Source organism: Copadichromis virginalis, linkage group LG12 (assembly GCF_057382275.1).
Source record: "Copadichromis virginalis isolate Kocher_CV1m ecotype Utaka linkage group LG12, C_Virginalis_male_GT1.1, whole genome shotgun sequence".
NCBI classification, from domain to species: Eukaryota; Metazoa; Chordata; class Actinopteri; order Cichliformes; family Cichlidae; genus Copadichromis; species Copadichromis virginalis.
Window position 1 is genome coordinate 11,991,411 of NC_140629.1, and position 22,557 is coordinate 12,013,967.

The following is a 22,557-nucleotide window of genomic DNA, read 5'->3' on the forward strand; positions in this document are numbered from 1 at the left end:
AGGAAGGAAGGTTCAGGGTTTCAGTAGTCATCATCATGGGCTCATCGGATTAGAATGAGAATAAGCAGTCGTCATTTGCAGGTTTTGTCGTTTTATTGTATAACAGGTAAAGGAAAGAAAGACACACATGGACTGCTCTCTCTAAAAAGGACATAAAGTATGATTTAAGTAACTCAAAATGATACATGAACTCAGGAGACTCAAAGAGAAACTCACCTCAGCTGCCGCCCCATGTGGGAGTGAAGAAAGAGTGAGGGGTAGGTGAGTGCAGTCCTTATATAACGAGTGACAGGTGAGTGCAATTAAGGCCAAGCACCACACCCAATCAAAGGTGAGGAAAAGAAACAAGGTGCATCTGGTGAAGTGAATGTGCTGAAAGGTGAGCCTTTTCAACAGCCGCCCCCATATTTCTACTGAGAAATATGTTCAAAGGATTAAAGATGCTCTTTTTCACAAAGCGGGGGCAGAGGAATCAGACATGCTACAGGTCTACTATAGGTTCAGGGGGTCAACCTAGAGGTCGACAATGCAGGCCAGACAGTTCAGGGGGCCGACCATGTAGCCAGCGGTGGCGGCAAAGCAGGTCCAAATGCCAACCACGTGGGATGCAGCAGCAGGCCCAGACCTGCAGACCATTGGGCAGTTTTGCAGGTGCTGGGGGCAATGTACGGGGCTTGGCAGAGGCAGGACCAGGTGGTGCAGGAGCAGGCAGCGCCCTGACCACTGGCGGAATGGCAGCCACAGGCAGTGGAACTGGTGATAGTGGCACTGCCGGTGATGACATAGGTACTGCTGCTGGTAGAGTATGAAGAGGCTGAATGAATTCAGAGCCATCAGCGGACACAAGGATGTGCTGGAGCGGTTCTCCTGAACCTGAACTGGAAGATGTGAATAAACCTTGGGCATGCGTGGAACTGCTCTGGGGTTGGAAGTCTGTGATTGGACCTTGGAGTGTCCATCCTAAGCGGGTTTTGACTGCTGCAGGAGATCCAAATGGTCCATGTCTAACTGGTGCAATAGGCGTAATAAGGTGGGTATGATCAGAGCCTATGAGCAGTAGTGGAGCTGCTTTGTTAGTAAAGGTTAATGGGATACCTTGAAGATGCTTGTATCTCCGTTGAAGAGAGGATACGGGGTAGGTGTGGTCTGAAAGTGCTAAGTGACTTGTAGCGAAGGCATTATTAATTGTGTAAGTTTTCTCTGGATGTGCGATGGGAGAAATCTGGAAACTTACACAAGAACCTTGAATGGTTTCAACTTCTTGATGGACAGTTCTGAGTGATAATTTTTCAGCTTTCCCAGTTAGGTGGAGATGCTTAGCTGCAGATGTCAGAAGCATGGTACGTTGGGAGCCATCGTCAAGTATTGCATATGTTTCCAGGGTTCTTTTGCCATTACGCAGGAGCACTTTCACAACCTTTAAAAGGACACTAGGGCGATCGCTAGGTCTATCAAAGTACAGTGTCCTCACTACAGGATTAGTTTCAGTTCTAGGTCTCTGATTCACCTCACATAGGATCTGTAGATGTCTTTCCATGCAGGTGGCACATGCTTTCCTCAGATCACACTTCGCAGCCTGATGAGTTCTAGCACAACGCCAACACCGTTTGTTTGTCTTTATCCAGTTTATTTTCTCATCCTTTGTCTTCTGAATAAACTCGGGACACTTACTAATGTGGTGTTCAGGTGAGCGGCAATATGCACATCTTGCCTTAGTCATTATGATGGGTTGTGCTGCCTGTACAGGATCGGATGCATTTGTCCCATGTAATATTGTTGTGAGTGGAGAGGTGTACTTATGGGCAGGTCGTGGCTGGTTAGAGGATGAAACAGGACTGTCCTTTCTTGGTTGACACTTGCATTCCATTGGCAACCAGGATGAGAACAAAGGTAAGTCATACATCATATCTCCTTGTTCCCTGTAAATGTGCCGTTTGAAGCGACTGGAATGCTCTGCGGGCAACTTTTCAAGTAGGCGATCGACATGGGAGCCACAATTTAGTTCTGTCCGTCCTTGATCACCCATAGTGCTAAGCAAACCAACTAAAGCTTGTACACGAAGAGCAAAATTATCAAGACTCTGACCATCACCTGCTCTGATAGGAGGCAGTTCCAGTATATTCTTTAGCTCTTTCAATGCCAGCTGTCTTGGTTGCCCATAACGCTCATCAAGAGCTTTGGTGGCTTGAGTGTATGGGTCAGGAGCATAGGAAAAGGAAATAGCTAACCGTTTAGCTTGGTCTACTTTCAGATGATCGAGAAGGACATGATATTTGAAATGCTCTGTCTCATGAGGGTCAAGCAGGTTAGTAAGGGCCATTCGTAACAGCCTATACTGGATTTCATCTTCTCTGGTAAGGTCTGGGAAAGAAGGACCCTCAAGCTTATACACATGTGTTCTAGTGCTAACAGGGTGACTAGAACTAGCAGTAATGGGTACTGAAGGGTTTTGTGCATGCAAACCATCAGATGTAGCTGGTTGCTGCTTTACAGGAGGGTGCTGCCTTGGTTCCGGAATGCAGACAAGAGGTTGAGCGGGGTCTTCATCTAGATGAACAGCAGGTTGAACACATGAAATCTGGTGGGGACCTTGCAGTGGTGTGGCCAGGAAATTAAAAGGAGTCTCATCTGGTGTAGGAAAAACTGGTCTAGGCAAACCACTTGAAGGAACTGCAGCATCTAATATTGTTGAATTAGGGAAAGGAGGGCTAGCAGCCAGAACTGCACCAGAGTGACGGCTAACCTGGGGGGGCTGAGAGGGTGACTGACATGTTGCTGGATCAATCACTGGGAACTGCTGATGTGTTTGGGGGATGGCTTGTAAACCGCAAACAGAGGATTTGCTTTCATCAGAGACAGTGTGAATTGAAGATCTGGAGGAACTGCGAGAATGGGGAGGAGATAACTGAATCATGAATTGCCTAATCTCCCTCATTGTCATCAGGAGTTCCCTCATGACCTCATCTTGGTTGGTGGGTAAAGGAGCAGGGGATGTCTCTGGTTGTCTTTCTGACTCTCCGACAGGATCTTGCAGCCCATGTGTGTATGTGTCACTATGCTGGCATTCTGTTTGACTCTCTGTCTCACATGTAGCTCTTCTAGCTCCAGGATACTGAACATCATACTGCTGCAGGTAGGCAGGAGGTCGACTATCACGACTGGATCTTCTCAAACCTTCAGTCAATGGCTGCTTTGAATCCATGACGCTAATACCACTCCGGCTCGGAGGACCATGTTTTGGAGGAAGGAAGGTTCAGGGTTTCAGTAGTCATCATCATGGGCTCATCGGATTAGAATGAGAATAAGCAGTCGTCATTTGCAGGTTTTGTAGTTTTATTGTATAACAGGTAAAGGAAAGAAAGACACACATGGACTGCTCTCTCTAAAAAGGACATAAAGTATGATTTAAGTAACTCAAAATGATACATGAACTCAGGAGACTCAAAGAGAAACTCACCTCAGCTGCCGCCCCATGTGGGAGTGAGTGAGGGGTAGGTGAGTGCAGTCCTTATATAACGAGTGACAGGTGAGTGCAATTAAGGCCAAGCACCACACCCAATCAAAGGTGAGGAAAAGAAACAAGGTGCATCTGGTGAAGTGAATGTGCTGAAAGGTGAGCCTTTACAACACCCACCTTGTTCACCTGATCTGGACCCCATTGAGAACCTGTGGTCCATCATCAAATGTGAGATTTACGAGGAGGGAAAACAGTACACCTCTCTGAACAGTGTCTGGGAGGCTGTGGTTGCTGCTGCACGCAATGTCGATGGTGAACAGATCAAAACACTGACAGAATCCATGGATGGCAGGCTTTTGAGTGTCCTTGCAAAGAAAGGTGGCTATATTGGTCGCTGATTTGTTTTTGTTTTGTTTTTGAATGTCAGAAATGTATATTTGTGAATGTGGAGATGTTATATTGGTTTCACTGGTAAAAATAAATAATTGAAATGGGTATATATTTGTTTTTTGTTAAGTTGCCTAATAATTATGCACAGTAATAGTCACCTGCACACACAGATATCTCCCTAAAATAGCTAAAACTAAAAACAAACTAAAAACTACTTCCAAAAACATTCAGCTTTGATGTTAATGAGTTTTTTGGGTTCATTGAGAACATGGTTGTTGTTCAATAATAAAATTATTCCTCAAAAATACAACTTGCCTAATAATTCTGCACTCCCTGTATATCTAACTGATACCTCTTGACCTCATGCACTTACTCAGGCTCTTTCCCCACCAGAGAGGTGACATCCCATGTCCCAAAAGGTAGTCTCAGTACGGAGGAATCGGTCCACCATTTAACACATAATACATCCAACCCCTACAGAAACCCCCGAGAACATGGGTCACACAAACCCCTCCACCACGATAAGATAGCGATTCATGGAGGGGCTAACAATAGGGATTTCTTTTCTTTGTAATAGTTTTATTATTTGAAACTAAACATATCTCCTTCCAAGTTTGACCAGGAAAACTGAAGCATGTTTTCAGACAATTTCTGTATACTTAACCATAAGTATGTTTCATGGGATAATTGTGTTTTTCTACCCTAACCTATGCAAAGTAAAATAAACTGAGTAGTTTCAATCAGAACTACCTAATGAGTGAAACACATTTTGGCTAAGACTCTGCTGAGACAAATTTAAAGCAGTACTTAATATATATCAGGTTAATGTATCGTGTTTCACATGATAATTCCAATGACCTAATTCCACAGGACTTACACTGACCTACACGTGTGTCAGTGTAACTCTTGATGGTAACATCAGAGTTTCTGGATTTGTTCCTATAGCACTGATTTTAAGAGTCCATCAAGCCTGAGCCTATAAATTAACCATACTGTCAATAGCAGTAAAGAAGAATACTGTTTGGCAGAATGTACATACAGCTAGATGAATCCCTGGAGAGTGGCGTGAATGGCTCCGCTGTAATGCAAGGGAGAAACAGAAAGAAAAGAAAGGAGAGATGAATATTAGGAATATTGAGAAAGATAGAAATGATATACAGATGAGGACAAAATATTTATCCAGGTATGTTCACCAATTTCTCGATTGGGGAACATCTATAAATTATTATAGCTAATTACGTATATTATTCTAGTTGACAAATTTTTATTTCTTTGTGTGAGCCCCACCTAAGTGTGCAAAGGGATCACTGAGTTACATTAGATTGGAAGGCAGGTGGGGCAGGGGAGAATCAACTCATCACTACCCTCCACATGCCATAAGATATGACTTCCCACCACCATCCCAAATAACCCCCAAAACCTATAGGAAGCCCTAATTTCCTTTGCATAAATACAGTCATTATGAATCTTATGTTTGAATCGGCTAGGCTTTTGCTATACATTATAAAAAATTGTAAGAAGCAATACAGGTAAAGTTCAATCCCACCAGGTTAGATACCCAGGAGCAACAGCAGGGCCAACAACCACCCACTCAACCTCCCCCCCTGCAATCCCACCCAACAGATCCAGTTTCCCTTGCTGGTCCACTGTAGCCCAGCAGGGGAAATGTGTAGGCTCAGAGCCTCCAACAAGGGATCCACTAAAGAGGCAAAAAAACAGGGAATGGGGAATGAAAATTGGTGCAAAGGGCAACAATATGTCTACTAACAGATCTAATCACAAGGGCGAGGTGAAAGCAAGCAACTAGAGAGAGGCCGGGTGCTGTACATACAAACCACACTGAGGCTAGCTCATGTTAGGAATAAAATCACAGTCAACCTATCCATTATTTCCTCAACCGCAAAACAAAAATGGCTACGACCCCTACAGTACGGAGGCCCCTTGGTCACTTATAAAAGAAAGCTTGCACTCACTGGTCCTTATCATTTAATATTCAAATAATTAAAACTAAATGCACAAAACTCAAAAGCTAGGACATGTTCTCTGATGTCTTTCTTTTTACTAAAGATCACTAAGCATCACTGTTTATTACACACCTATTTAAAACAAACTTTAAAAAAAAGTGACGTTCAGCAGAATTCAGTAATATTTTTTTGTGTTTCTATCCAGCATTGCGTCTGCTCCCTTCAGTATATCCTGCATTCTGTGATTGTCACAGATATATCAAAGAACATGCCACCCACTGTTCCTTCTGTTGTTGTCTGTCAAGTCGGGCTGGCAAGGGAATACCCTGAAAATTAAAGCAGATCTGCACATACTTTTCCAACCAAGATCAAGTGATACTACTGAGAATCAGAGGTACAAGAGTAATCCTACATGTGCAGCAGGCACTTTCTAAAAGGCCATTAATCCTCCATTTCAAATTTTTTATTCTTCACAGTAATGCAATTACCATATTCCTCTTTCTGTAAATTTGGGATCCAAAGCTATTTGGAAGAGCTATCAAAGTTTCAGTTGGCAGCAGAAGAAAAACAATACCGTACAAACAGCAGGCAGTGAGCCAGGGTCTAATCAGATTACGTTAGACTTCACCTCTCCTGTGAAAAGAATCAACAGCAGCTCTTCCCACCCTGTGGGTGAACAGGGCACTTTGAATGCATGAATCGATTAAGATCACGCAGGAAATGAGATGCTTCTAATATTTCTTAGGCTCTTGTGAAAGACTCATTTAGAGATTTTCAGCTTTGAATGGATCAATAATGAAACCTTGTGGGCCTCCACAAGCTGCAACATGCACATTGGCCACACCACAGGAACAACTTGGATTGGCATGCTTAACTGGATGTAACCTGTTAGGATTAGGTTAAGTGAACAGCAGTTGGTTGCTGACTGGCCCTTGCATTCAAAGAGTGGGGTTTTGCCCAAAATGATCCTTGGTGGTCAGAGACATTATCTGATCATAATGATGACAGAATGTCGTCTACAATTTCATAAAGACCAGAAAAAATATAGCAGTAAAACACAACTCTGTTGCAAATAAGACAGATTAATATGGTAGAAAATTGTTAATCTTGGGATTTTAATTCACTCGCTGGCTGAGCATCAGACACAGCGAGGTCCAGCTGGTGCGTAAACCGGCGAAGCGCTGGCAATACGCCAGGGAAACACAGCCTGCAGCTGCAGCAGTAGCAGTGTTAACACACATAGCAGCCGAGCCGCACAGTGCCAAGCGACAGGGTATGTTTGAATGTTGAAGCCGTGTCCCTGCTGTGTTTCCTCACTGTAGCCGAGCTACTCGCTAGCCGGCAGCTGCACAGCATGGTCCGACCAGCGCATAAGCCTGTTTTTTTTCGCGGCGACATGCCAGGGAAGGGGGACCAACCAAGGGGAAGCAAGGGCCAGCTAGGGGGAACCAAGCTAAGGGATACCAGGGGAAAACCGGGGCTACCAGGGGACCAAGAAGGGAGAAATACATCGTCCACGGAGGATGCCGAAGCACGCTCCAATAGACGCACACACACAGTAGTCTCAAGGTAAGCACATAATTCAATTCAACATATAAGACTTCAAGAATGCACAAGCATCTACTTAAAATCTATTTATTTAATCTATCATCTATGATATCATTATGTACAATTCTAATGTATTTTGTTCATCTCCTTTAAATAAACAGGCAGCCTTAAAGTATGAAATATTCATATAAAAAAACAAAAACACATAAATGTGTCTACTGTCTCAGTGGCTGATAGTGGTCCACAAGTCTCAGTGTGAGCTTGAAGCCATTTATAATGTTTAAGTAGTTTAATTTGTAGGTGCTGACGATAAACACATTTTGAATGAAAGCCGGGTAACTTTGGTAGCACAGAAACAAGTGGCTATTCTTTGTGACCGTTTGGATCAGTCCCTCATATTACCATTATTTCACCCAAAGGCACCAAGTTAATACTTAAAAAAGCTGCAGCAATACACACAAATATAAACAGTACTTGGTGACAACTTTGCTTTTAGTTTACACAAACTAAAAGAAAAGTTTGCTTTTAGTTTGCGGTCGACAAATGCGCCGTCGATTTCCCCAAATTTGAAGTGTGGTCTGGTGTAGACTTCGTGGTCCCATATATCCCACAATTCATAGCGCAGCGGTGGGTGTGGTGGATTTTGCCGAAAAATACGGCAGACGGCTGGTGATGTGCGATACCACTGATTTCCTTTCCGATCCAATACCAAGTAAAATTCAGAGTGGTATCGGCGATACTGATCTGATATCTTTCATTGTATCTCAAATTATAGCTTCATCATGATTACAAGACGTCAGGTTACTTGTTCTTATCACTTAATAATAATAATAATGCAGAATTGTCATATAGAAATAAAAAAAACTGAAGTTGTGTGCCATTTGAGCATGTTGCCTGACTGCAGCACTAAAGGACTCCGCGAGAGACGTCTGTCTCGCATGCCAAAGGGCTGCCACAAATTTATAAAGCCCTATTTCGCACATGACTATTAAAAGTGGAATAGGAAGTAGTTCCTTCCAATGTAGACAATCCGAATAATATAGTTTCTTTCCACTCTGTTCCTGTTAAAGATAAACTACAAATTTACCCTAAATTACTAAAATATCGATATTTTAATATGAGAATCGATTCTAGAACATAAATGACTGGTATCGCAGCAATCGATATTTCAGTATCGATCCGCACATCACTACAGACGGCTGAAGTGGGGCAGCCGAAGACTAAACTTTCAACAGTACTGAATATGATGTCACTTATTTATGTGCAAATGTTTAATAATGAAGAACATTAAAACATTACTGTTGGCCACATGTCGGCAAAGTTATGTGGCATTAGTGATGTTAGTACTTTCAGCGTCAGCTTGATTTTAAAGCCTTTACTTTAAAATATATGCCGTTCAGTAGTTGACCTTAATCTTACAGAGAATGTGATAATTTTAATGGATAATTAAAGTCAGTGATATATTTAAAAAAAAACAACAAGTTGAAAATTAGTGAATGCTGCTCGGTTTGCAGTCCTGAATATCACAGCACAAGCAGGATTCACTATACTGTTAATGTTAGCTATGTTATACTGCTGCCTCTGGTGGTGTTCTGTTCGGACTTTAACGTTTGTTTGAACGAGCTGACGGTTCACTATTAAGCTGAAAGAAAGCTGCTTTAATCACAGGAGTCACACATGTGTCCACTGTACCATCTGGGAACTCTTCTTGTTTAGCACTCCTAATAACACAAACACTAAATTAGGGGTGGGCGGTATAAACGGTACACGGTAGAAACGATATAAATTTGGCCAACGGTAGAGATTTTGACTATACCGCTCTACCGCGACAGCGCATGTTGATGGTGTCATCAAGCTGCGCCTATTTTGGTATTGCAGCAGCTGCAAACAACATCATCTGCAAATTATGCCGGGCAACAGTAATAGCAATTAGACGAAGCACTTTTGGAAGATGGGGAAAGCCAAAAACTGTGCTTCCTCCACTTCCCTACCATTGATTCATTAATGCTGAATTCTCTCGCAGCTGCTCTATTCCCATGTTGTTGCAGTATATTACTGACTAACCTCATATTGTGGATGGATTATCTCAGTTGTTCTCCTGACTGTTTGGTCCATTTATAGCATCCTGCCATGCAATTGCATTTGTCCCTAACCACAAGAAACCCTCACGTTAACTTTTATCGAGTGGAAAAATGTTAGCGGCCATCCTTCAGCTTCACTGTGCTAATGTTATGCTAACGTGGCTGTTAGTTTTTAGTTTTCATTTATGGTGGAAGTGATAGCAGAGCTGTACTTAAATTTTTTCAGAAATTTCTCAGTCAGAACATGGCATATCATGTTTAGGTGGAAACTAGTGAATTCAATTCCTGCTAGCTTCTAACTCCGTTGAATTTAATAAATTCTGTTTTCATGGATGCCTGGATGTTAAACTTAATGGTTACACCTGGTTTTATTAAAGATGAAAGAATTTAGACAGTTTTTAACTCTCAGTGATCCTGCAGTGTGTCATGGTCCTGGGTCAAGCGACCCAGTATTTGAGTTCCATGTATCTTCTGTATTCATTTGCACCTAGCTTAGTTCACCTAGTTAATTTCTAGACTGCAGTTTAGTTTTGTTCCTTAGTTGTTTATGTCATCTCCCCCTGTACTAAGTCTCCCCGGTTCATGTGTCATGTCTAATCTCCATGTTTCCTGTTTTACTTTGAAAGTCTGTCAATACACTGTCATGATCAGCCTGCGGCGTGCTGCTGCTCCTCGAGATCGACATCCAGGACCCCCACAGCGTCCTCGTGATGCTCCATGGAGGGCGAGACAGGACGTAGCAGTGCTGTCAGTGTATTCAGTTTCACTCCTCCTGTCCTGTCGTTAGGTTCATGTGTGTCAGCTGTGCTCCCATGTGTGGCCACTTCCCCTGATCATCCCTCATGTGTATTTAGTCTCTGTGTTTCATACAGTCTGGGTCGCGTCGTCTGTGTTCTGACCTCCATGTTTTCCCGGTCAGTCGTTGCAGCGAACATCATTTTGTGTTCTGTATTCTGTGTCATGTGACTTTCGATTTGATGTGTTGAAATCATCAGCGAGCAGTCCTAGTTGTGTGGGTGATCAAGAAGTAACTCCTGTTACCTCAGACAATTTAACAATTACCAAGCCACCTCATGCCAGGTTTGAAACTTTGCGTGAACAATTTACCAAGTCTGAAGAGAGACTGCCTAGCTTTCCTCAGGGAGCAACTAAAGACTGTTTGTACTGCGCTGAAGTCTCTGAAGGGGTGGGGGCAGCAGCTGTCCAGTCAGCACCCGTCCTAGTTCTGTCCCAGACTCCTCTTATAACGGAGGTGAGTGACTGTGCTTTTTCATCTCATGAGTCTGTCATAGTGGAGTGTACTGGGTTGCCCTTTTGTGGGCCCAGCTACAAAGAAACTGGTGCCAAAGACTGCTCTACCATTAATCATGATTTCATAGACATCCATGCTGTGGCCGACCTAACTCTGGTTAAGACTGAGGGCCAGTCAGAGTCGTGTTGTGATAATGAGAGGACTGTGTGTAACAGTTTTGATAAAGCGCACAATGAAATCACAAACCATGTTCTTGACTCTGTAGAATTCAGGACTTCTTCTAGTGTTGCTCCCATAGCCGCACCACATGAAGCCAAGGTTCATGTGACAGTGAAAGAGGTTCACACGTCGACTGTACAGTCTGCTTCTGAGCCTGCTGGGAATGGTTGTGAAACATCTAAGTTTCAGTGCCAAGGGCTGCGTGAGCTTTCTCTCCGCCTTAGACTGTTTTCTACAGCAGCCTTCCTCGTCAGCTGGTGGTTCGGGAGAACCACACCAGCCTCATGCCACGCCAGCTGGAGGGCCCGGGGAGCCCGTCCAGCCTCACGTCACGTCAGCTGGAGGGCCCGAGGAGCCCGTCCAGCCTCACTCGTCGTCAGCTGGAGGGCCCGAGGAGCCCGTCCAGCCACACGCCTCGTCGTCAGCTGGAGGGCCCGAGGAGCCCGTCCAGCAGCCTTCTTCGTCAGCTGGAGGGCCCGAGGAGCCCGTCCAGCCACACGCCTCGTCGTCAGCTGGAGGGCCCGAGGAGCCCGTCCAGCCACACGCCTCGTCGTCAGCTGGAGGGCCCGAGGAGCCCGTTCAGCAGCCTTCTTCGTCAGCTGGAGGGCCCGAGGAGCCCGTCCAGCAGCCTTCTTCGTCAGCTGGAGGGCCCGAGGAGCCCGTCCAGCAGCCTTCTTCGTCAGCTGGTGGTTCAGGAGAACCACACCAGCCACACGCCACGTCAGCTGGAGGTTCAGGAGAACCACACCAGCCACATGACACGTCAGCTGGAGGGCCCGAGGAGCCCGTCCAGCCACACGCCACATCAGCTGGAGGGCCCGAGGAGCCCGCCCAGCCACCATCGGCTTCTGCCTCTGCTACGCCCGGGATCGCCGGCCACTTTCCGGGCCGTCGGCTGGACATTGCCGTCAGGGGCGGCCTCCTGACCTGCACCACCACTGCCTCCCGCGTGGGCGGCCTCCTGATGGGCGATGGCGTGGCCTGTTGTGTTGCCAACCTAGCGGGTCGGCCCCCTGAACTGATAAACTGTGACCTGTGGTGCCCTCGACCTCCGGGTCGGCCCCCTGACCTCATGAACTGTGGGCTGTTGTGTTGCCGCCCTCCTGGCCGACCCGCTGAACTATGTTTGGTCTACTGTCAGGTGCTCCAGTGTTTTCTGTCAGCTGTTTTTGGTTTCCTGTTCTGTACGCACCTGGGTCCATTACACACACCACCGCACGGCCTGTCTCTGCAGACCGTGACACAGTGCTCGTTTGACTTTGGGACCTGAAGAGGACGGAGTTTTGGACCCGAATTGCTCCGTGAGGCTCCTGACTACGGCAGTCATAATGCTCCGGTAATCCATCAAGCGGTGCGCCTTCAGAGCTTACCAAAGTTGTACTAAAACATTTTTGAAAGATTTCTGCACGTACCACATAAAATCGGTGCAAGGTCAGTAAGCACAACCAGAATTCACACATAAGGCGCAGTGTCGATTTTTGAGAAAATTAAAGGATTTTAAGTGTGCCTTATAGTGTGTAAAATATCTTATACAGAAGAAAGGAATACAGTATATCGCGATATATATAGTTACAGCACATGCTTCAAATTATACCGTGATATGGCTTTTAGGCCATATCGCCCAGCCCTACACTAAATCCTCGTTCTCTTGTGCTGTTTTGTAGAAGTGTATACATCTGAGATTGTTACCTGTCTCTCTGTCCTGCACTCTCTCTTTTTCTTTCTCTCTGATTGTGTAATAAAAGTATGAACATATGAACATGTATTTATAAGTTACATTTGTGTTTGAATCCTGCAGCTTATCACACATTTGATTTCCATGTGTGACAACTACAAGTGTCCAGAGTGAGGACAGACTGAGGGACCCACCCCTGATGATCCACCAGGACAAACTGGTGTGTGTGTGTGTGTGTGTGAGGAAGAGGAGGAGGAAGAGCCAGTAGCAGCTGACAGATGGAGAGGATAGACATACTGTTCCCTAGGGCTGCTCAATTAATCGAATTTTAATCACGATTACGATCTGGGCTTTCAACGATCATTAAAAATGACTGAGCCAATTATTAGCCCCTCCCTCATGCTTTACTCTCGCACTGCTCCGTGTGGCAAATCCAGCGCACCTCTCTGCATTTCGAACACGCGTCACAACAATTAAGAGCAGCGGTCCCCAAACCCCAGGCCTCCGTGAGTCGTTTGGTACCGGGCCGCGAGAGTTGAGGCTCAGGTGTGAAATGTATGGTTTTCAGGGTTTTTATCAGTTTTCAGCGTTATTTTGTTATCGTTTTGATTGTTAACTCGGTTTTCCTGGGTCTTTTCATGTGTGTTATGAATAAATGGTCTGTTTTTCAGTACCGGTACTAGTTTTATTTTGTTGCATTTATCCGCGACACCTTAAAGGCCGGTCCGTGAAAATATTGTCCGTGGCGCAAAAAAGGTTGGAGACCGCTGATTAAGAGGACCCGAGGGAAGCTCGGAAAGCTAAGCAGAAGTTATTTGGAGAGGAGAGTGACTGCCGTTGGTTGAAAAGAGAGATAAAAAAAAAAAAACTTCAGTGGTGTTGCACACTATTTTATATTATTTTTTAAAAGTCATTATTCAATACATTGTTATTGTTAACCCTTTAAAGCCGGTCAGAGCAGCACGCTCCGTTTTGTGTAACTATTTTTAAATCCCTGTAGAACCTGAACCGTGTAAGCTAGTGCAATATTTTTTTTGCATATGAAACCAGAGGAGTTGTACTTACATCTTATGCCATCAGCTTGTCCTAGGTCACGGTTTCCTTCCACATAAAGCTTTGCAAAAATTGCATAAAAAGCGCTTGCAGGAACAAAAACATAATATTCCAGAAACACGCTTTGCCTATCCGATCAGCTGTTTGTAACACTTCCCACAGTGAAACAGACGTCAGCGCGAACTATCGCATGTCCGCCATTTCCTGCCCGAAACCGGAAGTGGCGTCATTCTCGCGGAAAATGTAGTTTTTTACTTGTAGGCCTTAAAAGCCTATACTGGTGTTTTTATAAGTCATGTTTGACTTTTCTGAATAGTTTCTGGGATGCTTAGAACTCGAATTGCACTGCTGGAAATAGTTTATTTTGATGCACATGCTGTTTTTTTTGCAAATTTGCATCATAGGATTGTTTTTTTGTTTTTCCTGCAGTATATAAAAATTGGTGTATCTCAAAAATAAAACTATGAAGACACTCAAAATAAATTTCCTGTTGTTGTAAACTATTTTTTGCAACTTTTTTGCATTTAAAGTTTTGAGGGATAAACCTCTTAAATTTCTCCAAGTAGAAATATATATTTAAAAAAAACAAAAACGATTTTCAATTTTTTTGTAGTTTATTGCACGTTTTTGCAATTATTGTAGTCACTATGGACTTAATGCATACTTAATGCGTTTTGCTCATCCTACTGCAAAACAATATTCTTTTTTTCTCATGTGCATCGTACATTTTCGCGAATAGATTATTTTCTGATAGATAAAAAAAGTTTATTCCTGAGATTGTTTCTACTCAGTATCTACTGATAACGGTATCAGATCATGCCACAGTAGTATTAGATCTTCAGTTTACAATGAAGCCAAAGAGATTTAAATATTGGAAGCTAAATCCTCTCTTGGTGGCGAAGACCAACTTTTGTAAATATATTTCTGAGTCGATTACTTTTTTTTGTGAAACTAATAAAAATAATGAAACTTCCCCATCTATCCTATGGGTTATTCTAAAAGCCTATATTAGAGGTAAAATTATCTATTTTACGTCTTATTCTAATAAACTACGTAGATCCCAGCAGAAAGATTTGGAGAAGGCCATAAAAGAGATAGAATTGTCTATCTCTCTTACAAATACACCTGATCTTTATAAAGAAAGAATAAGACTTCAAACTTCAGAAGCTGCACAAGTTCTCCTCCGCTCTCGAGGGTTAGTATATGAACATGGTGATAAAGCTGGCTGTCTCCTGGTACAGCAACTGAAGACTAAAACAGCATCAAATCAAATTATACAGATAACCGATGATTCAGGCTTAATAACCTCAGATCCAGATAAAATTAATGACACTTTCAGATCTTTCTTTACTCAACTTTATACCTCAGAATCTTTCATAGATGAAAGCCAATTATATAGTTTATTTGAAAAATTGGATCTACCTAAATTGAAATTAATTTAAAATTAGACGCCCCTATTACAATTTTAGAAATTAAAGAATCAATACAATCAATGAATAGCGGTAAATCACCAGGTCCAGATGGCTACCTGGTTGAGTTTTATAAAGTTTTTTCAGATCAGCTAGCTCCACTTCTACTGCAAATGTTTAATTATTCGTTTGAGCAAAGAAACTCTGCCACCTACACTCATGCAAGCCACTATTTCTCTCATTTTTAAAAAAGGCAGAGACCCACTGAGCTGCACATCCTATCGGCCAATATCACTCCTCCCGGTAGACGTTAAAATTCTTGCAAAAATCCTAGCCCGGCGACTAGAATCGATTATGCCCTCAATTATCTCAGAGGACCAGACGAGATTCATAAAAGGAAGACAACCCAGCAACACGCTCAGACAGAAACTGGTTCACCCGAAAGACAAAACGCCAAAACACAAACTTAACAATGTGGTGTATGCTGTACAGTGCAGCGAGGAATGCCCAGACCTCTACATTGGAGAGACCAAACAGCCACTTCACAAGCGCATGGCACAACACAGAAGAGCCACCTCCACAGGACAAGACTCAGCAGTCCATCTGCATCTTAAGGATAAAGGACACTCTTTCGAGGATGCCAATGTTCACATTTTGGACAGAGAGGACAGATGGTTTGAAAGAGGAGTGAAAGAAGCCATCTATGTCCACTGTGAGCGACCATCTTTGAACAGAGGCGGGGGTTTACGACACCAACTCTCTGCCATCTATAATCCAGTTTTGAGATCCCTTCCCAGACGCCTTAAGGCCCACTCACATCCTGGGCCATCTGACCTCAGGAATTCGCATGATAAGGTGGGGCCAGGTTTCACAATAAGCTCACTCGAAACTCTGGCTGATTGGGACCCGCACCCAGTTTCACACCTTGGCTCAGGCGATTAGAGGATCAGCAGGGGGTCCTTTTGTCCATCTGTGGGGGGATACTCCCACTAGGTTTAAATCTGGGACTACCCACCATTTGACCTTAGAACTGAAGAAGCTTCTCGGATGAGAGGTGAAACGTCATCAAGTAACTTAAAGAAGTCCAGACGCTTTTCTTTGCAAGCTCCTTTGAATACGTAAATGATGTTTTTGCAAATTTTAACGAACTAGTTACTCACTTTAATTTCAATAAATCTGAATTTTTTTTGTGGTACTGCCAGTTGCAAAACTTTGCAAAGAAATGTTCAACTTTATTCCCACAAATCCCAGCTTCCAGTGGAATAGATTTGGTTCTCAGAGCCAAAACTTTGGTAAAGGGTCATATTTCTTACCTTTATTTATAAAGTAGCTTCTCCGCCTAGTGAATCTCTTTTATACAGGACCAAGATGAAATGGGAGTCAGAACTCCATATGAGTTTTTCTGAGTTGTTCTGGGAGTGAGCGGTAAGGGCCATTAATTCGTCTTGTAGTTTTGCCAGACTTTCATTAATACAATTTAAAGTTTTCCACAGATTACACTACAGTATCCAGATAAATTTGATAATAAATGTGACAGATGCTCACAGATACCTTGCAATCTTACTCATATGTTCTGGGCGTGCCCTAGGTTGTCTGAATTTTGGCATCAATTCTTCAAAATAACTTTGGATATATTGGGTATAAAATTGACTCCAACTCCACATATCGCTATATTTGGCAAACCACCAATTAACCTTCATACTACAGCTATTCAAAATAACCTTATTGCCTTTGCTTCTCTCATAGCTAGAAAAATAATTTTGTTGTTGTGGAAACCATCTCAGCCACCATTAATGAAAGTCTGGCTACAGGATATCTTAGGACTCTTAAAATTGGAGAAGAGAAAATTCTCCATCAGAGGCTCATTGGATAGACTTTTTACTCACTGGAAACCATTACTTAAATATTTAGAAAAGTTACCAGCACGAGAAATCTCTCTGTAGTCCACCATATGACAATATTGTACAAATTTTCTGCTATTCCCGGCAGTGGCTGTTCTACCTTATAAGAATACTCTATTTAAAGATATTCCAGCATTATTAATTAGTTTCGACCGAGGAGCAAGTAACCATTAATATTAATATTAATATTGTTACTGTTGTTGGTTAAGATTTATATCAATATTGATTAATGTTAAGACCTTGTTTTTTGAGGCTAGCAGATGTTAATGTTAATATTAAACTATAAGGATACGCACTATTATCTTATTGTTGATTTTTTTTTTTTTTTTTTTTTTTTGGTATGGGTTTTGTATTTTTTGTATGAGTCAATTCATTTTCTCTGTAACATATTCATTTTTACATTATTGGGAGCGAGTGGGGGGTATTCAGGTACTCATCTCATCTATGGGTTTTTTTGTATGCTATAAAAAAGAAAAAGGAAAAGATTATTACTTCTATATGTACCTATGTGTTTTATGACAGTTTGGCATTGAAAAATAAAAGAATGGAAAAAAAAAGGTTAGAGCAGAAAAGTTCAATACAAGTTTCAGCCCTTAAAATTGAATAAAGGAAGTTAAATATGGAACGCCAGGACTGCCATAATGAATTAATTAAATACACCATTAAATAATTAAATGTGTCAATAATTAATTAAAATTGGAATTAATTAATTAAATAAATAGTTATGACACATGTAATTAATTAATTATTGACACATTTAATTAATTATTTAATGATATATTTATTTATTTCATTTTGGCAGTCCTGGCGCCTGGCTCTCATCATGAAATAATTTTATCTGTCAGCCTCACCCATCAAACTCAGGGGGCGGCATTAACGCTGCCCATGCAGCTTCTCTAACATTTGATTGGTTGCCGTGCAAAGTAAGTCAAAACAGGTCGATCCTAGATAATCGATTGCTTGTGTAGACTTGGGGCAGCCAGGTATCCCAGAATGCAGATCAAATCACAGGCAGCAATGATGGTGGTGTAGTTTTAAAATACCCTGTTTTTCTGTCACCAGCTACACTTTTAACAGTGTTTTAGCCACGAATGTCGCGTCGTATGTCTGGTCAGGTTGTCAACATAGAACATGTTTGCAAAAGTGCTCAGATGTTTTCAGAGATTTCACTAGCTCTGCTAACAATTAGCATGCAGAGTGCACCGAGGGGGTTACGTTAACCGGTTTGTTTACATATTCCACTCTCCGTGTTCCACATGTTGCATTCGCAGATTCTCATTTTCACCAACGATCGTCTCTTTCCGCCTGGTCTTGTGTCTCTGTGCTTCTGTAACATAAAGAACGAGCTGACATTTTTCTCACGAAACCAGCGATCAGCTCAACAGACCCTCCGTTTACCTGCATGCATCCTCCTCCTCATCTGTCAGCTGTTTAACACCTGCTGCTAATTCAAGAAACACGCCTACGTTACCTGGTGATAGTCACAGTTTAACTGGGCAGCCGGTGCTCGATATAAAGCAATGTCAGCGCATTTTTCTGCACAAGATAAGTAAATATAGTGTTTTTCCCGAGCGCAGAGCTGCTGGAGCTTGTTTCCTTACAGAGCACTTTATAGGCGAACCAGCTTAATCAGCGGCTGATGTCCAATCACCGGCACACAGCTTTGAAACCTCAGCTGAGTTTTAGCTCTCAGTGGTTAAACGCTGGACTTCATTCACTCAGGTTCTGTCTGTCGGGTCACGTTTACTTCGCTGTTTTATTTACAACTGAGCAAATCGGTTTGGCTGAGGTTAAAGTTACGTTTCATAACTGCATAGTTTCACAGACGTTTAATGGTTCACTGGCACATGTGTTAGACTGAACTATCATCTAAATATCATCTGTTTTTTAATAGTTATTCAACTGTATTCTAAGCACCAGCTGTCTGTTAGAATGTGATTTTTTTTCTCTCTCTGTTGGCAGAGGTATAAAAATGCGCAGGAAAATCTGACGTGCATGGCAAACTTCACCGACGATATTTAGGGAGGAATAAACACACATCAAACATAAATGAACCATTTGCCTGTCTCCATAATTGAGAGCATTTTCTCTTCTTATGTCAACACACTCTCTCTCTCTCTCTCTTTTTTTTTTTTTTTTTGGCTTTTTCGGTCATGTTATGTTTACCTGTCAAAGGCTTGTTACAAACTATGAAACACATCGTGCAGACTTCTGGATGTTAGAAGAAAACTAATACTGCTCATGAAGGAGACTAAAGGCAGGAAGGTGTCCTTTAAAACTAAACATGTTAATAGGACCTCCCTATTTATATCATAGTTTATGATATAGCACGTGTATTTCAGTAATAGCCTGCTGATTTCAGTGTAGTGAACAGTCGCACAGCTCACGTAGGCGTTATCTGTGATACTCCTTAACTATAATTTATCCAAGTTAACTTCAGTTAACCATTCAGACAGTTCTTTTGCAATGAAAAACATAAACACCCATGCTGCCGGGAGGTTTCCTCAGTGCCAGCTGTTAACATTATAGCTGCTTATGCAGTAACCATGGTAACCACGGACTCTGAACGCTGGATCGACGGAGGTCAGACAACAATTTTACATGTATGATCTTAAAACAGGACACAGCCACTATACGTGCTGGCCTCATATCAAATGTGAAGGCAGACTGAGTCTATGTTTGACGTTTGTTTATATCTAATCTTCCTCTCAAACATTTAAACAGCAGCGAGTCTGCAGCTGAGGGAATACAAACTCAAATTGTCGGAACAGGTTTGCTCGTTTCTTGGATTCATTTGGTGATTTATTAAATCTATAACTGTTATTCTAATCTGCTGCTGAGTCTCTTACACTTTTCTTTATGCTGTATATTTTCATGTCTCTGGAATAGTTGGCAGTTAGATAGTCAGCTGGGAAACTTTGTGTTAACTCATGGAGCTGAGGATATCGTGGATATGCTGACCTCGCTCCGTGGTGTACAGGGCCGTTTACCCTCATGATTAATATTCACTATAAAAATATTAGCCGAACATCATGAAGTCTGTATGTGTTTCATAGTGTCGAACAACCTTTGTACAGTTAAAGCCAGCTGTACTGTCTTTCCCTCTTCACACTGCACAGAAGAGGAACCGGCAGCAAGGTTCAACACTTTTCTTCCATCAAGACTCTGAAGACCATTACTCTTTGTCCACAGGTTTAATGATGTAGAAAGTGTGAAACTGAAACAAACATAACACAATTACAATTACAGTATATTCTTTAAATCTTACATATACACTGTACCTACAAGTCTACAATAATCTAAATCAACGTAGCGTAGCACTTTAGCTGCAAGAATAAGCATTAGCCGTGCTCTAAACATGTGGTTTCAACAACGTATCAAAGTTACACATTAAACTTCCCTCATGTCACAAAATACAACCACAGAACTACAGATAAGCATCAAATAAACAATATACATACAGACGATGCTCCAAAAGACGAAGGATTGAAGGCAGATGCATGTGGATTCATGGCAGTCTCCTTGGCCATGTGCAAACTTCACTAAACCTTACTACTTCCTGCTTCCTGTGATGTCACCAGGTATCAGAACTCTTAAAGGGACAGCTGCCCTAACACTATCGGCACACTCCCCACCTGGCATGTTAGAATGCCACAACTAACACACAATACAGAACGGTTATACATGGTTATATATGTATATAGATATAGAGTAACAGTTCAGTCTTTGTCTGGATGTAACAGAAGAATGAGCTCCGACACAGGTCTCAAAAATACTTTTGTCCCATCTTGCCTGGATACCTTCACCTCCGCTGTGCGGACCTTATTGTCCTGGCTAGGGAAGACTTGGGTGATTACTCCAAGAGGCCATTCATTTCTCTTGAGCTGCTGATCTCTGAGAAGTACAATGCTCCCAGGCTCCAGATTGGGGTGACTGTCCTGCCACTTTCTTCTTGGCTGCAGTGAAGAAAGATACTGTCGTCTCCATTTGCTCCAGAAAGTCTGGGCCAGATGCTGCACCTGACGCCATTGTTGTTTACACATATCTTTGACATTGGAGTCTTCAGGTGGAGCTGATGGAGTGCCCATCTTCTGAGTTAAGAGAGTGGCTGGGGTTAGTAGAACTGGGTCACTTGGATCAGTAGATACTGGTATGAGAGGCCTGGCATTGATAATTGCCACCACTTCTGCCATCAGCGTAGTAAGGACCTCATGCGTCAAGTTTGATGTCTCAAGATGCAGGAACATTGAATCGAGGATTCTTTTGGCTATTCCTATCATCCTCTCCCATGCGCCACCCATGTGAGACGCATGTGGAGGATTAAAGACCCATGCACAACCTTTTCCAGCTAGGTACTTCTCAACAGACGTGGAATCAATATTGGATGGAATCTTTAGTTCAGTTGATGCACCCACGAAGTTTGTGCCTCTGTCCGAACGTATTTGTTTCACAGGACCTCGAATAGCTAGAAACCTCCTGAGGGCATTGATGAAGCATGAGGTGTCCAGAGATTCTATGACCTCTATGTGGACTGCTCTAACGGCCATACAAGTGAATATAACTGCCCATCTCTTACTATGGGCGAGACCACCTCTTGTACGCCGTGCAACAACACTCCATGGGCCAAACACGTCCAGTCCAACGTAGGTAAATGGAGGTTCCATAGAGAGGCGATCTGATGGCAGGTCAGCCATCTTTTGTTGTTCAGGGAGGCCGCGAAGCTTTCGACATGTGACACAATGGTGGATGACAGTGCTCACCAATCGCTTCATACCTATTATCCAGTAGCCTGCTGCACGGATGGCACCCTCTGTGAAGTGGCGTCCCTGGTGCAGGGTTTGTTCATGGAAATGTCTGACCAGCAATGTTGCAATATGGTACTTACAAGGAATGATCTTAGGGTTCTTTTCTTCATGAGGAACCTCTCCATGTCTTATCCGACCACCAACTCTGAGGACGTTGTGTGCGTCAATGAAGGGATCCAGGGTCCTAAGAGGACTCCCCTGAGGGATCACCTTATTCTTTTTGAGACAGGCCAACTCTTCAGCATATGCCTCTTCCTGCACAGTTTGAATAATGACGTGCTCTGATAAACTGAGTTGATCAGGTGTACCTGCTTTCTGACAGAAATGCCACCCCTTGCATTGCATGGTCCCTTTGACCTTACGTGTGTGAAAGCTGTTCACAATGTGAAGGAGATTAGCAATGGCACGTTTCAAAGCTTGCCAGGAAGAAAATTTGGAGAAACGGTGGGACCCAAGTAGTGTGCGAGAAGCCTGTGTTTGCAAAGTAGAGATTTGCGGGCGGATCTCAGCGTCCATGTTTGCATCCACAAGCTCAAAGGATTCTGGTTCTAGAGAATCTTGCATAGGCTCAGTCAGAAAAGGAGGTCCAGTGAGCCAAGAGGTATCTGAGAGAAAGGCAGCCGGTACAGACCTTGTCGCACAGTCTGCTGGATTTTCCCCTGTAGACACGTACTTCCACTGCTTAGGATGAGAGGACCTTCTGATGCGGACAATACGATTGCTGACATACACATAAAAGCGTCTTGTCTCGTTATTTATGTATCCAAGCACTACTTTGCTATCAGTGTAGAAGGTGATAGCAT

At 42.9% G+C, this 22,557-nt stretch overlaps 1 protein-coding gene across 5 annotated transcripts in view; it reads right to left on the reverse strand.

The window, feature by feature from the left end:
• The window catches only part of LOC146696574 (voltage-dependent N-type calcium channel subunit alpha-1B-like), a 67,508-nt gene that overhangs the window by 24,122 nt on the left and 20,829 nt on the right, over nt 1-22,557 (reverse strand). For 4 of the 5 annotated variants that reach the window (XM_085474731.1, XM_085474732.1, XM_085474729.1 and 1 more), the window contains one exon: nt 4,887-4,925. The exons of the other annotated variant lie outside the window; for it this stretch is intronic. In XM_085474731.1, coding sequence (XP_085330857.1) covers nt 4,887-4,925 — 39 coding nt within the window. The remainder of the gene's footprint in view (nt 1-4,886; nt 4,926-22,557) is intronic. 5 annotated transcript variants of the gene reach the window in all.